This window comes from Acinonyx jubatus, chromosome C1, assembly GCF_027475565.1.
Source record: "Acinonyx jubatus isolate Ajub_Pintada_27869175 chromosome C1, VMU_Ajub_asm_v1.0, whole genome shotgun sequence".
Lineage (NCBI taxonomy): Eukaryota > Metazoa > Chordata > Mammalia > Carnivora > Felidae > Acinonyx > Acinonyx jubatus.
The window spans coordinates 94628990-94647181 of NC_069381.1; the positions used below are offsets into that span (position 1 = coordinate 94628990).

The 18192-nt window shown below is 36.3% G+C and overlaps 1 protein-coding gene across 2 annotated transcripts in view; it reads left to right on the forward strand.

Moving 5' to 3' along the window:
• CAPZA1 (capping actin protein of muscle Z-line subunit alpha 1) overlaps positions 1-18192 on the forward strand; it is a 49444-nt gene that overhangs the window by 19348 nt on the left and 11904 nt on the right. For both annotated transcript variants that reach the window (XM_015066139.3, XM_027058342.2), the window contains exons 2-6: positions 3165-3228; positions 5982-6033; positions 9521-9584; positions 14963-15169; positions 17815-17894. In XM_015066139.3, coding sequence (XP_014921625.2) covers positions 3165-3228; positions 5982-6033; positions 9521-9584; positions 14963-15169; positions 17815-17894 — 467 coding nt within the window. The remainder of the gene's footprint in view (positions 1-3164; positions 3229-5981; positions 6034-9520; positions 9585-14962; positions 15170-17814; positions 17895-18192) is intronic.

Sequence of the window (18192 nt, forward strand, 5' to 3'; positions counted from 1 at the left end):
GGTTTTGTATTCTAAGGTTAAAAAATCAGGTAGAGCTTTACAATTCAAAGAAATTTTGCAGAACTTCTCATCTCTTTTGGGAGTTGGCTTATAATGAGGAAACTCAGGACCAAAACAGGTTAGTCATGCTTCTAGAATTACAAACCTAGTTAGTTTATGGACCAATAGAGCCAGTAATTAGAATCCAGGTTTTCCAATCTACCTTGCTCCATCAATCAGTAGGCCTTTCTTGACTGAAGATGTAAAATTTGTCCATGGAGCAGCTTTTCTTTTATTCTTTTTAGAATGAGTGAAGTCATATATAAGATCTTCTGTATAAACCTGAAGTTGCAAAGTATTTTTTGTCTTTCTAATTCTCTTCTCAGTGCCCAGTTGTATTTTCAGAGGACTCTTGAAAGTCTTTTTTCTGCTTAAGAATGGTTTGGCTTTGATGATAGCCTTGATTTGAGTGGGTCAACAAGAACTTAACGTTGTTTGAAGGAAATGAAGAGGTTAATGGAGGATGCCTACTTGGAAAGCAGGGCTCAGTTTATTGGTAGATCTACTGTGTTCCTCTTTGCCCCTCATCAGTGAGTTGAATCATCTTCGTACTCATTATCACATCAAATATTAGGGAATTTTCAACATTCTTTCTGTCATAGTGTGTTAGAATTATACTGTGAGGGGCGCCTGGGTGGCTCAGTCGGTTAAATGTCCAACTCTTGATTTTGGTTCAGGTCATGGTCTCACAGGTTTGTGAGAACGAGCCCCATGTCCAGCTCTGCACTGACAGCACGGAGCCTGCTTGAGATTCTCTCTCTCCCTCTCTCTCCACACCTCCCCTGCTCACACTCTCTCTCAAAATAAATAAACTTTATAAAAAAAAAGAATTGTACTGTGAGACTGTCAGAGGTCAGTCCTATTATCATTGCTAGCATCATAATTATATATGTATATTGCCAAATGATACTCGAAATTATTTTTTCTTTTACATAGATTTTTACATTTTTTGTATTTCACATCTTGATAAAAGCGAAGAGATTAAATTATATGGCAGACTGAGCACATGGTTTCACCTCATCTTTTATGCCAAACCTTAGTAGAATGAAAAAAGTAGGGAAAACAGATTAAGAAGAGAACTGAATTAGTGCTTGGGTGGCTCAGGCAGTTGAGTATCTGACTCCATGGTTTTGACTCGGGTCATGATTGCATGGTATGTGTGATCAAGCACCATGTCAGGCTCTGCACTGACAGCACAGAGCCTGCTTGGGATTTTCTCTCTCCTTGCCCCTCCCCTCGCTCTATTTTTTCTCTCTCTCTCAAATAAGCTTTTTTTTTTTTAAGTGAGAGTGCCATTGTTGGACCAAAGTTTTGTAGCAATTCTTTTGATAGAAAGAAAGCAGAATGGTAAATACACAAGGGAAAAAAAAGTAAGATCAGAAGATAACTGTTGTGGAAGTAGGAGCCACTTGGAGGAGCTCAACTTAAGGAGCAAGAAGGAAAGGACTCAGAACAGTCTTGGAGTAGATTAATTGCGGAATTGTTCTGTAAGCTAACTGTACCATTGGCTCCTCTTTTCTCTTCCATTGGGGCTGAACTGCAGATAGAAATGCATTTGTCTTCAGAATATAGCATTGAGAATGAGCACTAAGAGCAGAGAGGCAGGGCGATGCCCCAGGTAGCCTCTGGCCCTTACGAGGGTTACTCAGAAATTAATCGGCTCATATCCACTTCACAGCAGCAAGTCTCTTCTCTCCCTCCCCTACAATCACTAGAGACAAACTGCTGGTAAACAGAACAGGCAAGCTAAATTAAATTCAAGGAGGAATACCAAATATTTGTGGAAAACTGGTACTATGAAAGAAAAGCATCAAACTCAACAAACAAGTAGATCTAAATTCTTAGGGAACAGTCAATAGAGCAATACTTTAAAGTAAGTATAGTTAATACCCTCAAGGAGACTCAATAATTCTTACACACACACAAATAAAAGTCTTGGAAATGAAAAATAGGTTTTAAAATAACTATCTGAATAGCAAAATAGACATGAATGAAGAGCATTTTAAGTGAATTGAAAAATGGAGCTCTGAGGCCTTCTCCCCAAATAAACTACCAAATGACAAAAAGAAGATAAAAATACTGGAGAAAAAGGGATATGCAAGTTAGATCTAAGACTTCAATGTCTGTCTATAAAAGGAGATCCAGAAAAGTAGAATGGCAGTAGGGGGCAGGAGAGGGAGTTGGAAGAACAGAAGAAGTACTGTCTATAGCATTCTTTAGAACCTTTAGTACAGTGTTTAATAGTAAGTGATAGCAGTCATCTTTGTCTTGTTTTTAAAATTAGGGACACTGCTTGCAATGTTGCATCATTATTAAGTATGCTGTAGAATTTTGGTAGATAATCCTTTATCAAGTTAAAGAAGTTTATTCCTACCAAAAATTAGTAGTTTTGTTGTTTTATGATCTTTGAATGTTGAATTTTATCTTTTTTTTCCAGCATGAGTTAAGAGAATCACAAGGGTTTGCTCCTTTAATTTGTAAATTACACTGATTTGTTAATACTGAGCCACCTTTGCATTGGGATAAACGCTATAAACACATATTGGTATCCTACCAGTTCACTACTCTTTCATTTAGTTTTGCTTAAATGTTCATAAGTGATTAGGATCATAACTTTCTCTATTTGTGCCTGTAGTATATTTGGACCAAAAATTGATTATTCAACTTTTTTTTTAAATTTTTTTTAATGTTTATTTATTTTTGAGACAGAGAGAGACAGAGCATGAACGGGGGAGGGGCAGAGAGAGAGGGAGACACAGAATCGGAAGCAGGCTCCAGGCTCTGAGCCATCAGCCCAGAGCCCGACGCAGGGCTCGAACTCACGGACTGCAAGATCGTGACCTGAGCTGAAGTCAGACGCTCAACTGACTGAGCCACCCAGGCGCCCCTCAACTTTTTAAAGAAGAATTAAAACTTAAAGCCGCATGTAGATCTCAAAATCAGGACAAACCTCTATTGATGATGAAAGCTTTGAGATAGTTTGTGAAAAAAATCTGAAGTCTCCTAAATAGTAAAGGTTTGAATAGGAAGTTTTATCTCCATGAATATGATGAAAATTTTGTAATCTGTTAATTGCTTCTTCCTTTATATGTTACTCTTCTCTTATTTTATTTCTTTCTCTTTAGGTACGCATAGCTGCTAAATTCATCACTCATGCACCCCCAGGGGAATTTAATGAAGTGTTCAATGGTGAGTAAACATTAGTATTTTAAGCCCTCCATAATTATGTATAAGTATTTATTGAGTGTTTCTTATCTCTTCTAATCCTTACAGCACATTATAGCTATAGCTTAAGGAAATCAAGATTAAAAGAGGTTAAAATAATTTATTCAATGTCATCTAGCAAGTAAGTGTCAGAACAAGGATTCAAACCCAGGTCTGAGTTAAAAGCATACTCTTAACCCATAAATTAGGATACCTATCTTATGTGAGAAAAGATTTAAAGTAGCTTAATATGAATATGGAAGCAATATTAAATTATTTTCATAGTTTTGTATCACTGTAAATCATAGCTTCAGCTTCTTCTGTGCTTTCACTCAACACATGCTTGTAGTATATGCAGGACACTTTCTAAAGCCATTGGGGCTGAACTAACTACATCTGGGAAGCTTATTACATACACAGATTCCAGCCTTACCATCCTCAAGTTCTCCCAGGTGATTCTGAGTCACAGCCAGTTTGGGAACCGCCATTCCAATACATTTATAAATTTCTATTCACTGGCTTAACATATAGAATGAAAAATGTAGATGAGGCATCTTGAGCTTTATGATAAAATCAATCATTGTAATCCCATTTTAAGTTGTTAAATTTATCTTTAAGTCCTTTGTGTATCTTGGTTCATTTTAGCAAGCATTTATTTTGAAATTCGAGTTTTACATTAGAGGGCTATGTACTTGAGAGGAGCTATGTGATACTCATCTGCAGTTGGCCCAGAGCCCCACACATCATAGAACAATCACTAATCTCCAGTGATAAAAATAATTAATGATGCAGAGAAAGAGTAACCAGGAGAACACATAATAATTTAAGGAGTAAATAATACACAATAGAAATAAATCAGAACATGTATCCTTATAGACTTGTTTGTGGATTTTGAGCACTAACAGCAAGAGAAACAAATAAACAAATGCAGCCTTATTTTCCTAGTCTTTGCATTTTGACCAAATGTAAATTTTCAACAACTGAGCTTTTAGGAAATTTTCCTTCGACCTGAACTTTATCAAGCTGATTAGCTCAAATAAATTCTTTTTTTTTTTAATTTTTTTTTTTTTAATGTTTATTTATTTTTGAGAGAGAGAGTGAGACAGAGCATGAGCCGGGGAGGGCCAGAGAGAGGGAGACACAGTATTGGAAGCAAGCTCCAGGCTCTGAGCTGTCAGCACAGAGCCCGACATGGGGCTCAAACCATGAACCATGAGAACATGACCTGAGCCGAAGTCGGACGCCTAACCGACTGAGCCACCCAGGCACCCCAGCTCAGATAAATTCTTAACAAAATTAATGGCCTTTGTAGTTAGAAGTCCCTGTTTGATTTCTTTTTTTTTTTTTTTAATTTTTTTTTTTCCAACGTTTATTTATTTTTGGGACAGAGAAAGACAGAGCATGAACGGGGGAGGGGCAGAGAGAGAGGGAGACACAGAATCGGAAACAGGCTCCAGGCTCCAAGCCATCAGCCCAGAGCCTGACGCGGGGCTCGAACTCCCGGACCGCGAGATCGTGACCTGGCTGAAGTCGGACGCTTAACCGACTGCGCCACCCAGGCGCCCCCCTGTTTGATTTCTGACAACGGAATGGACTTTACAGGAATATCATGAGAATAATTGATATGAAAGAATTAGATTAAGAATTGGCAAGCTACTTGTGGCATGAAGACTAGTTTTTATTGGCATGCTACACATTGGCCTCTGCCAGCCTCTTTCAGAAGCTCTAAGAGTCAATGGCCTTTGGCTTATAATTAAATTAGTCTTTCCTCTTGGAGTTAATGAATGCTTAGTAGTTTCTTCTATAACAAGGACCCTCCTCTTATAAAAGAAGAATGACTATAGGGGTGCCTGGGTAGTTCAGTAGGTTAAGGGTCCAACTCTTGATTTCGGCTCAGGTCATGATCTCAACGGTTTGTGGGTTTGAGCCCCCCACTGGACTCCGTGCTGACAGTGCAGAACCTGCTTGGGATTCTGTCTCCCTCTCTGCCCCTGCTCTGCTCACTCTCTGTCTCTCTCTTTGAAAATAAATAAGTAAACATTAAAAAATAATAATTAAAATTTAAAAAATAAGCATGACTAGACTCTTGACATACAGCTTTTTAAAAGCATGTAGGCCCCACGTTCAGTCCTTCGTGGAAAAATATGTTTGGCAGTTTCACTGTCACTGGCTGAATTTTGCCCAGCTTTCTTGGTCTGATGCTATAGAAAAGTCTCCAGTTCTTAATCCTATTTTAAAGGATTCTTTTAGATACAAAATTAACAGTTCTAATTGTAACTTTCTTTAAACCATGCTTTTTATTTGCTATGAAATTCCTTGAGAAGTTGTTTGATTATTGTACCACAAATAATTACATGAAAATCTATGAACGTGAGCATCTGTTCATTTGCATATAGGATATCTGAAGATCAACTTTGCAAAGCCTGACTTGTTAAACATTTCTGAAGCTTATCCTTTACTGAACGTTTGAATTTTAACATCTTTTAAAGGTGTGGTTTTTTAAAATGTTTATTTTCAGAGGGGTGAGAAAGTGTGCGCACAAGCAGTGGAGGGTTAGAGAGAGGGAGACAGAATCCCAAGCATGCTGCACATGCTGTCAGGGCAGAGCCCAGTGCAAGACTTGACCCGACAAACTGTGAGATCATGACCTGAGCCGAAATCTAGAGTCGGATGCTTAACTGACTGAGCCATCCAGGCGCTCTGTTCTTAACATCTTTTAACATTTTTTTCCTCTTCAGATGTCCGGCTACTACTTAACAATGACAATCTCCTCAGGGAAGGGGCAGCACAGTAAGTATCTTTCAAAATCCACTTACATATATTTTTTTCACTTCTATATTATTTTAATTTTGGATGAACTATATTGATAGTAAATTTGTGCCCTGGAAACTAAGTCTAAAATACTTCAATATAAAGCAGTTGGTTTTAGCAGTTTTAGTTGTTGTTTTTTTTTCTTGGAGAAAACATGTTCCCCCCAATGTTGTTTATTCCCTTAAAGCTTATTATATACGACCTTATTTTTTATTTTTTATTTTTCCAGATTTCCCCTGTAAAAGCAGAGTTTAATACGAGTGGTTAGGGTTTCTTCTATACTCCTTTTAGTTCACATTGAATTTTTTTTAATTGCTAGCTATAGAAAGATAAGGCTGCTATTGAGGAGTGTTTCTTAAACTGCCACAAAATAGTAGATATTCATAAAAGTGCCTTAATAGAATTAACCATAGAATAATAGCATCGTTGTTCAACCCAGTCATGGATTCCTTATCACCACCACGCTAATTAATCTTTCTAAAATACCATTTTCCTTTTATCCTTGTCCTCAAAAACATGAGAGTGATGTGTGTTTTGTGTTCTTCAAATCTAAATACTGTCAGCTTTCAAGGCCCTCTGTTATCTGGCTTTATCACTACTCTCCTTTACATACAAAATTCTGTTTCAATCACTGTCTGTCTAACTGACCCAGAGTTCCTTTGTAAAGAGGAAACCAGAAAAGGATAATGACTGGGTAAAGATGGGGTAGAGAGGATGAAACAAGGATTTTGACATAGAGCAACAAATAATTGTCATAAAGGCATTTGGTATGGTATACAGTTGGTTTAGATTTTAGCTATAGAAAACTTTTAAGAGTTGCTGCCTGAGAAGCAATCATCTTCTTCTGCCCTTCTTCTGCCCTGCTGTTTTGGATCTCATTCTGGGACCAAATTCTACAAACCCTATAATTGTCATCATGATTGATATTCTCATTATACATTGATTTAGGCACACACTGAAGATACATTCTAATGCTGGTTTCTCTTAGTTGCGTAAAATGCCATAGAAAAAGGCATTCATGATTTGCTAATTCAACCCCTGTCTATCCTCTGCCCTGTCATTGAAAGAATTTCATCTATATTTTGTCAACAGATGATTATCCAGTCTGAACGCTCCTAATAATAAGGAATTCACCATCTAACAAGGCAGGTTATTCAATTTGCCTGACATATATTCGTCTTAGTTTTATCCTTGAGAGCTACTCAAAATAAATCTAGTCAGTACTTCATTTGATAAGGTACTGAAGAGGAGATGGGGAGTGGAATGCCAAGATCCAAGAGTGACTGCCTCCTAAGCCTGTTGTCACGTTTTTAATTAGGAGTAACAGTAGAATTTGGTATTTAATAGTTCAGATGCTTTAATTGCACTGACAATAAAGCTTTGTTTTTATAAATATTCTGGTTCTTACAGACTGTAGCTTTTCAGAGAACATTCTTCCTAAAGGACAGCTGTCTTATGCCCAAATATTTGCTTTTCTATAGGGATAAAAAAATTCTGTTTTTCTTCCTGTAATAAGATGCTTCAGTCCCTTGGCTGCAGATCTCATAGTAAGGGCTCAGTGAATGTTGTTTCAGTAATCATCATTATTGCCTTCTATATAAAATGAAGGAGGACTGAACAACCAAGAATTTAACCCTATTTCCTGGATTTTCACCTATGCTTCTTGACCACTGTAACCATTCTCTGTTAATTCCCAGACTAAGTAGGGAGATGTAGGCCATGTTAAAGAGAGGATTTTATTTCTGAAAGAGAGGGGAAGTTACTAGTATTATGAGCAGAGAATGACTCGATGAGATTATATTTTAGAATAATTACTGGCTACCATGCAGGGGGGCAAATATTGAAGTAAGAGGAGTAGTTAGAAGGCTTATTGCAGTAGTTCAGAGATAAATGGCGGTGGTTTGGACTAGTGTAAGGGTGGTGGGAAGGAGTCAGATTCTGAATATGTATTCAAGGTAGAATCCATATGATTTACTCATGGATTAGATGTGAAATGTGGGAGAAAGAAGAATCAAGAAGGATCTCAAGTTTTCGGTCCACACTGCTGGTAGAATGAAAATACCATTTTCTTGAGATGGGATTAAATATTAACCATCTTTGGTATTTGTGTTTGTAATCTGTAATCTTAGGACGTATCGTAGAATGGAATACTTACTACTCTCTACTCCTTAAGCTTTTCTAAAAAAAAAAAAAAATCAATAATAATAATATTTAATCCACTTTGCATGAACATTTAATTTATCTTCCTATCTGAAGAACCACCATGTTTAAGACTCATTTTGCTAATGGGGATGTATAATGATTTATAACACCATAGAAATTATTTATCTAAAAACATAACAATAACCCAAAATGAAAAGACTGAGGATTAGCTTTAAATGTCTGTTACTTTGGTTTCTTTTGAAGAAAAGTTTGATACTTTGCTTAAAAACAGTGTCTAGCAGGCGTTTTAGCAGGTTAAACTTGGGCAGGAGAGGTGTTTAACTCTTCCCTTGGCCAGTGGGTGAGAATACTGATATTTTGTGTGTTACGCGTTTCTTACACTGCAGTTTACCTCAGGCTTCTTTCCCTTTACCTTTTTGCTTACTTAGATGTACTAGGGAGCCATTGAAAATGCAGTTTTACAAATCTAGCACTGGACAAGTAAATGGTAGTTAATAGGCATGTACTTTGATTATTCATATCTCCTTTTTAAAATAATCTCTTCTGGGGTGCCTGGGTGGATCATTCAGTTGGGCGGCCAACTTCGGCTCAGGTCATGATCTCGTGGTCTGTGAGTTTGAGCCCCACATCAGGCTCTGTGCTGACAGCTCAGAGCCTAGAGACTGTTTTGGATTCTGTGTCTCCCTCTCTCTCTGACCCTAACCAGTTGATGCTCTATCTGTCTGTCTCTCTGTCTCTCTCTCAAAAATAAAATAAACATTAAAAAAAATAATCTCTTCTGCCTTAAGCTCTCCTCTGAGACTTGACTCATGCTCCGCTCTTGCCTCACCCTCTCCCCATGTCAAATGCCTTCCAGTATATTTAATTATGATCTCTCCTTCCTGCCCTGCCTCAGAAAGTCCAGAATAAAGAAGGCAGCATTGGTAAAATAGTGCATCAACTGAAGGGTTTTTTGTTTTTTCTTTAAACCACTGAAAGCCTCTATCTAAAAGTTGGTAATTCACAAAAATCAGATTACTTAAAACTTCGGAATTGTCTAAGGGGAATTCTGTTGGAGCTTAGAAGTGGAGATGAAAAGGTAATTCAGAGTTTAGGGCACATCTAAGATCACTGTGAAGAGTTCCTTCAGAAAGTGGGAAGGCATTAGGATAACACTAGTTGCCTGGAGAGAGGAAGGGAAGAGCACTGGGGAGTGTTTTCACATTCTCTTTCACTATTCTGTGAATTACCTTTGGTGTTTCTTTATGTATAATTCTCTCCCCCCCCACCCCCCCCCCCTTTTTTTCCACTTGTTAAAATACAGTGCATTTGCCCAGTATAACATGGATCAGTTCACGCCTGTGAAGATAGAAGGATATGAAGATCAGGTAATGACGGTTCTTTTTAGTAGGCTGTGCCTGGGTGGTAGTAGAAATCCTATAAACCAAAGCAAATGTCTGAAGATAAGATGCTGAATAAATTCATGCCATAGTTATCAGAGCTTTTGTAAATGTTCTATATAAGAAAATTCTTCCCCTCTCTGATAATACCAGGAGTTTCTTTGACAGGAAAAAAGAGCTGCCCCTAACAAGAATAGTGAAAGTAAAAGAATTGAGTTTTATACAGATTTTATAGCTGTATGTAATTCTCCTTGGTAAGAATAATAGGAGACATTATATTTGATATTCTATAGAAAAACAGACATTTCTATTCAAATAGAGGAACAAAGCAAACATTTCCATTATTGTCATAGTTATAAACATTATCTGGCAGGACTTTGCAAATTCATTAATTGCACTTCAAAGGCAGTATGTCACTAAATACCAAATCCTTGTTTAAAAAGTCTGAGGGGCACCTGGGTGGTTCAGTTGGTTGAGTATCCAACTCTTGATTTTGGCTCAGGTCATGATCTCATGGTCGCGATATCAAGCCCCATGTAGTGTGGAGCCTGCTTGGGATTCTCTCTCCTTTCCTCTCTGTCCCTCCCCCACTCTCAATGTCTGCACTCTCTCTGTCTCTCAAAATAAACTTAAAGAAAAAAGTCTGAATCTTCTTTGAACCCACAAATCCGTAAGATTTATCCTAGGAAAATAAGTATATAAATGTATTAAAAAGATTATAGCAAGGTTTATGACAGTGAAACAAGGTTTATAATAGTGAAAAATTGGGAACAATCTAAATGCCCAACCAACATTAAATTAATTATCTATAGACCAAAATACTGTGACTACATTGAAAAGTGATGTAAAAACTGATCTGGGAATATACTCCCTTTGGTAACATGTATGCTAAAGTATTGATCTAGAAAGATTTTTGTGATATATTAAGCTAAAACATAAAAGAACATATGTAGAATTGTGCTAGTTTATTTTTCAAATAGATATTTAAATGAACTGTATTAGAATTAATGCATTTTAAATTCTTTAAAAGATGCACCATTTTATGTACCACTAAGAAAAAACACTGCCAATTTTAATTGGCAAAGTCCTAAGATGCCATCAAGTATAAGATGTATCCCATTTTATGAAATGTTAAGTGATGGGGGGACATATGCATCTTTTTTTTTTTAATGTTTGTTTATTTTTGAGAGAGAGAGAGAGCACTTAAGGAACAGAGAGAGAGGGGACAGAGGATCGGAAGAGGGCTCTGTGCTGACAGCAGAGAGCCTGATGTGGGGTTTGAATTCACGAACCGTGAGATCATGACCTAAGCCTAAGTCAGATGCTTAACTGACTGAGCCACCCAGGTGCCCCTGGAGGGACATACACATCTTAGGAGTCAAAGGTATAAAGTATATAGATGTGCATAGGAAAGGAAATGTAGGAAAATATACACCAAAATGTTAACTCTGTCTTGGAATTACAGGATTTTTGGAATTTGTTTTGCTTGTTTTTTGTTTGTTTTGGTTTATATTTTTGCTTAATTTTCTTAATGAAAATAGATTAATTACAAGTATAAACAATAAACAATATTGGAAAAAATGATAAATATTGCTTGCAATTGATATTGTATAATTTAATGTAATATAGACAAGTTATTGAAATAAGATCTGTGTCCAGATACATGTTATAAGACCATTCCCATACACCAGTAGTAGCCAGCTTAAAAATGTAGTCAAAAGGAGATGGCATTCTTAGCCATAACAACAGCAACAAAAAGCTATTACCTGGACATTAAAATAAGGAAAGATACATGAGTTATTAAAGAAGATGCCATAGGGGAGCCTGGCTGGCTCAGTTGGTAGAGCATGCGACTCTTGATCTCAGGGTTAGAAGTGTGAGACCCACATTGGGTGTAGAGATTACTTAAAAATAAAATGTTTTGAAAAATAAATAAAGTAGATGCCATAAAACATCACACACACAAAGGAAAAGTTAAAAAGACAAAACCAAAGTAGATGCCACCCCTGCATATAATAAAAATCAACTACAGTGGGTTAACTACGTAGAGATTTTTGTCATGTAAGAAATCCGGAGGTAATATTTAGAGCTGTTATGAGCTGTTACTTGGTAGCTCCATGATGTCATCAGAGACCCACGTTGCTTCCAGCTCTCTATTCTGCCTTCCAGGTATTGTTTTCATTATCATGCTCTTAAGAGAGCCGCTCTATTTCAGGGCACTAAATCCATAGTTGTAGGAAGGAAGAGGAGGAAGTTGGAAAAGGTGCTGGCCATTCCAAAGCAACTTTCACTGATAAGTTATTGCCAGAACTCCTATCACTTTGTCATTCCTAGTGGGGAAGTATCATTTTTGTATTTGTATACACAGTCTTTTTGGAAACTTTTGGGGTTCTGTTAGTAAGGGAAAAGGAAAGAATGGTTATTGGATTGGAAACTAGCAGGAGTCTGCTATACAGTTCATACACACACACACAGACACACACACACACTTTAATCTGGGAAGTAAATGGGAAATTAGATTTAAATACAGGGTTTCTGAATAAGAAATATAAATAATATGGAAAGCTTATCTGAATAAGAAATATAAATGAGGGGCACTTGGGTGGCTCAGTTGGCTAGGCATCCGACTTCAGCTCAGGTCATGATCTCACAGTCTGTGGGTTCAAGTCCCACTTCAGGCTCTGTACTGACAGTTCAGAACCCAGAGCCTGCTTCTGTGTCTCCCTCTCTCTCTGCCCCTCCCCACCTTACGCTCTGTCTCTGTCTCTGAAAAATAAATAAACTGTAAAAAAAAAAAAAAAATAGAAAAAAAGGAAATATAAATGGTATGGAAATTTTGTTTTTCAAATAGATTTCATACAATTTCTATGAAAAATAGACCATACAGGATTATTCTGATCAGGAACAACAATGAAAAAAGACCAATGCTAGCAAACAAAGACACAAGGCAAGAATCAGAAAGCCCTTAAACGAAGTATCATAAAACAGAAAGGAAAAGGAAACAATTGATAAAATTTATGAGATTACTCTAACTTTGATTTCCAGTGCCAACTATACACTTAGATTAATTCCAGGTGGAGATTAAAGGTTAAATATTTTTTAAAACATAAAAATTTAGTAGGAAATGGAAAGAGAATCATTTAAGTAATGATGAAACATTAGAAAAGTTTATAAAAGAAAGTGACCTTTGTATAATGGGCTTAAAATAAGATTTTAAAAGAAGAAAATATGTGCCTCAAGCATAGTAAAGAGGTTATTCAAATACCTAAGGATGTTGCCAAGAGTTCAGTGAATAAATGAGCAACAGAAATGAACCATTTGCACCCAACTGGTTCAGTTGCACCCAACTGAAATACAAAGCAAACTTGGAAAAGTGTTACATCGCCCAGAAATAGTAATTAAGGTAGTGCAGATTAAAATTTTAATGTGAACATATTTACTTTTTAATTACACAAGTTTCAGGATTGTGATGAGAAAGCTTTATGAGAGTAAGACTAAGGAAATAATCAAGCTTTTAAAGGGTAGTCTGATGATAAGGACATGAATCTCAAAACTAGGAATTCTTTCCAAAGAATTATTTTTAAGCAGAAGACTTTTTGTGGGAGAGTTTATAGTGGCTTTCGATAGTGGAAATGGTAAGTAACTTAAACCTGCTTCAATTCAGGAGTGATTAAATATATTATGGTATGTCAATATTGTGAAATTATATGTAATTATTAAAAATGGTAAATGTGTCAAAAGACAAATGGCAAATTAGGGAAAAAATTGTGAAACTCAACACATGCAGAGTTTTATCTGCCTAATTAATAAAAAGAGTTCAACTAGAAAAAGACCAAATACCCAATAGAAAAGTGGGCAAAAGATAAGAATAGACTGTTCACAGAAGGGGAAATGACTTTTTAAAAGGTGAAAAGAAATTGCAGTTAAAATTTCTACTGATAGTGTGTTTGTAACTTGGTACCACACCCTATCTCTGATATAGGGCAGTTTGTCAGTCTCTAACAAAATTATGAATACGTTTACGCTTTGATCCAGTTGTCCCCTTTCAGAGAATTTACCTCACATGAGTACATGGCACATGTACATAATTGATACATAATGAACATACAAGGACATTTATTGCAATATTGTTCATAATAGTAAGAGATTGAAAACAACCCAACTATCCGTTAATAGAGGACTGGTTGAATAAATTTTTGTATAGCCATACAATGGAGCAGTATACAATTGTAAACCAAAAAACAAGGAAGTTCTCTGAGTATTCCTATGGAAAGATTTTCTAGGTATATTAAATTTAAAAAGTAAAAAGTGAAACACAGTATAGTATGCTAGTTTTGTGTAAACTAAAAGGGTGGGTGGGTGCCTGGGTGGCTTAGTTGAGTGTGCATGACTCTTGATCTCAGCTCAGGTCTTGATCTCAGGGTCGTGAATCTGTTGGGTCTGTGCTGGGGGTGAAGCCTACTTAAACAAACAAGTAAATAAATAGAATAAGTAATACATCTACATGGTTCAAAAATGGAAAAATATATATATATATATAGTGAGATCTTTTTCTCATCTTTATCTCATATCCACCAAATTCCTAACAAATAAATGTCCCTTTCCTCATAAGGCAACTGATTTTTATTAATTTAGAGCAAGGGTCAGCAAGGTATGCATGGCAGGTACCACTTATTTTTGTAAATAAAGTTTTATTGAACACAGCCCTGCTTGCTTGGTTTTTGTATTGTCTATGGCTGCTTTCCTGCTAACATCAGAGTTGAGTAGGCACAACTGATTCTATGTCCAGAAAAGCTGAAAATATTTACTATCTGGCCCTTTACAGAAAAAATTTGCCAATCCCTGTTATATTCTTCCAGGGTTTCTATTTTACAAATATTACCTATTTTAAATGCTAAGTATAATGACTAGAAAAGGTTTATGAAATATGTGAAAAAAAAGGATATTAAAATGTATAGAGAAGTTACTGTTGCAGCTATGTATAAAGTATATACATTGGCAAAACATTAGACAGAAACCAAGAAATGAAGGATAGGTTGGAGAAATGTGGTTTTAGAGCTGATTTAACCCTAAACGTAATATTTTTATAAGAGTAAAAATGTGACTTAAGGGGTAGCTGGCTGGCTCAGTTGGTAGAGCATGCTGCTCTTAACCTTAGAGTCATGAATTCAAGCCCCACCTTGGGGGTGGAGTTTACTTAAAAAGTTAAATTTTTTAAAAATGTGACTTGATTGAAAAATCAGTATGAAAGAGAAATCTGAGTAAATGAAAAGTTAACTGTCTTCAGAATTTTTATTTGTTTTGTTAAATTTGACAAGAACTTTTTTTTTACAGAGTTACTCATATTTATAATTATTCTTTGGAAGGTCTTAATTACAGAACATGGTGACCTGGGTAATAGCAGATTTTTAGATCCAAGAAACAAAATTTCCTTTAAGTTTGACCATCTACGGAAAGAAGCAAGTGACCCCCAGCCAGAGGACGTAGATGGAGGTCTGAAGTCTTGGAGAGAATCCTGTGACAGTGCTTTAAGGGCCTATGTGAAAGATCATTATTCCAACGGCTTCTGTACTGTTAAGTATCTGCCTGCTTCATTATTAGAGATGTTTTATTTTCTACATTTACCTTATCCTTTGTGGGCTTTGGCTAGCCAAACATCACTTCTTAGAGTCTCCTCTGCATTTTTGAAGGGGTATAAATGGACAATTTTATATGGAAAATTCTTTAACATCTTTAGTTTAGACATAAGTAAATAAATTTAGATTGTCAAGACAGCTATTGCCACATTCATGACTTTTTAGTATAGGCCTTTTTACAGAAAGCTACTTACATAGTTTAGACGCTTTCACTGGATCGTCAAAACTATTTGAATTTTTTTTAATCAAGAGTAATTTGACTTTTTTTTTTTTTTTTTTACTAATGTTAAAATGTGGCTCTATCATGATTTTTCCTTTGTAAGGTTGTGAATACGATTAAGAAAAATGTCTGTTAGAATATTTTCAATATTTAATGATGATGAGTTAAATGGCGATAATAGAATATTGGGTAAGAGCCCTTATTTTGAAGCCATACTAACTGGTTTGATCCTAGTCTTGCCACTTAATTAGTTCTGTGACTTGGTTAACATGTCTGCCTCAATTCTTTTCACCTATAAAATGGAAATAATAGTTCTTACCTCATAGGATGTTGTGAGGATTGAATGAAGTAATTACTCATATAAAATGCCTGGAAAATGTCTGGCACAAAGGAAGTTCTGCATAAGTGTTGAATATCATTATTATTACATGTTTTTTATTTTTTAAATGATGGAGAAAACCCATTATGGTGGATAATTACAGTTGATATTACAAAGGAAGACATGGCATACTCTTTTAGAAATTGGCTTTGCAATCCTAAATATACTTTCAACTTCTCATTTGTTATGTATTTAAAGTTTGACACTACTCATTCTTATTTTGGAGGGCCTCCACACCAAGTAACCTCACGTGCCATTTTCTCACTGTCTCTGCCAACAAATGAGCTACAGAAAGCCATTAAATTGTTCTGACAGTGTCTGTTGTACCCCAAATGTCTTATATCCTCAGAGCTGTCCTGCTTGGTGGTAATTCTTGATTTCATCTCAATATTTCCCATAATGTTTTCAATATAGTGTGTTCCAATTCATTCCCATTGTCCTTAGGCATCTGTCTGATCCCCCACATATTAGTAAGACTGACATGAAATCTTTCGCTGCTTTCCACACTCAGCAGTGTTCCCTCTCTTCCACTGTACTTCAATCTTAGAAAGGGGGATCCTTATTCTTGATCTTATACTATCCTGTCTGATACATATCTCTTTAAATATTTTTATTTCTCTTCTTAAGGAGAACAAACTTTTCCTCAGTCATAATTTCCATCAGTTACTTTTCTTCTTCTCTTTCTACCTTGCTCTTTCTCCCTCTTCTTCACTTCCTTTCTTCCCTCATTTCTCTCTACTATGTAACCAAACCTGGGAACATTCTGCTCCTACTAGTGTCATTTCCTCATTATGTATCTACTTCTTAACCCTGTGAATTTTGGCTTCAGTCTTTAGTCTATAGAAACTGTTCTCTGAGTTTACTAATGGTTCCTGAATTGCCTCAGTATCTTTTTCTTTGTCCTTGACTTCTTCATGGCATTTCACACTGAGACCATCCAACTACTTACCTTTTGCTTAGACTGCTCTGTCAGCACCCTCTACTCATTCTCAGTTTGTCTCTATTTCTTTTCTTCTTCCCTACCTTTGTAAATGTAGGCATTCCCCACTGCTCTATTTCTCTTTCTTGAAAACTCATGGTTTATTTAATATAGGGAAAGTAAACATGTGGAAATATTTTGTGGACTATAAAGTTCTTCTATTTATTTTTTTTCCTTTTCCTTGGGATTGCATTTCTGTTCACCTCTCCTACATTAAGGAACACTTGGGGCTTCTGACTACTAGCTGCACATCTCTATCTGAATTTCCCAATTTGTTAATGATACTACTGTCTATCTGGTCATCCCAGTATGCAAGCACTTTGGCTCTTTCCCCTTTTCTGTCCTTCACTTGCAGTGTATTGTTAGACTTGATTATGCTTTTGCACCCTGATACCCACTGATACTACCCTGACTTTTTGCCTAGATTAATGCTCTGGCCTCCTAACCAACTTTAGCTTTTCCTCTACTTTAGCCTGTATACCAGTATTAATTATTCTCCCAAAACAATAGTGCCTGGTATGTTGTTTTGGTGTCTGTCCTGTAGAATAATGTCCATACTTCTTACCTTCTATCTATTACTGTGGGATTTATATCTTCTATCCTGTATTGTCACCCACTTCAGTTAGTCCACTTCACACGTACTGTCTAACCTGAAAGCACTAATTGCCATTCACTGAACAAGCCCCCAGTTTCCTGTCTGAAGAGTTTACTCATCTTTCCTCTCAGTCTCTGCCTATGAGAATCTCACCTGTCTTGTAAGGCCCAGTCCAACTGTCACCTCCCTTGTACCCCAAATCAGGAGCAGTACTGCCTTCTGCAGTCATTGTGCCAGTGTCTCCTGTGGAACTAAACATGTTCTGTTCTGTGTTTGTATCCCATGAAGTCTTGTGAGTTACCTGATTCTTTGTCTCCTCCGAGGATTTAGCATGCTGTTTTTGTACAGTGTTTGGCATTTAGGTTAAATGTGTTTTCAGAGGCTAACTTTTTTTTTTGTTTAACAATAGGTTTATGCTAAAACTATAGATGGGCAACAGACCATTATTGCGTGTATTGAAAGCCACCAGTTTCAGCCTAAAAACTTCTGGTAAGAAAGTAGATGTTCTCTTCTATTTGTGTCTTAACTTCTGTTGGGAAGAAAACAAACCAGTAGTTGAAACTTGGTTTTTAATCTAACTAGTTTAGAATAAGTTATTTGACTGAGAGGCTTCAGTTCCCCATCTGCAAAATGAGGGGTTTAGACGTGAACATTTAGATTCCTTTCAATGCCAAGATTTTATAATCTTGTCTTTTTAAAAAATGCTCTTCTATTGAGTGAGAATAAGTGATTGGTTAAGAAAGTGCCCAGTGGAAAATCTGAGTTTTACTTGGGTTTAGTTAATAAT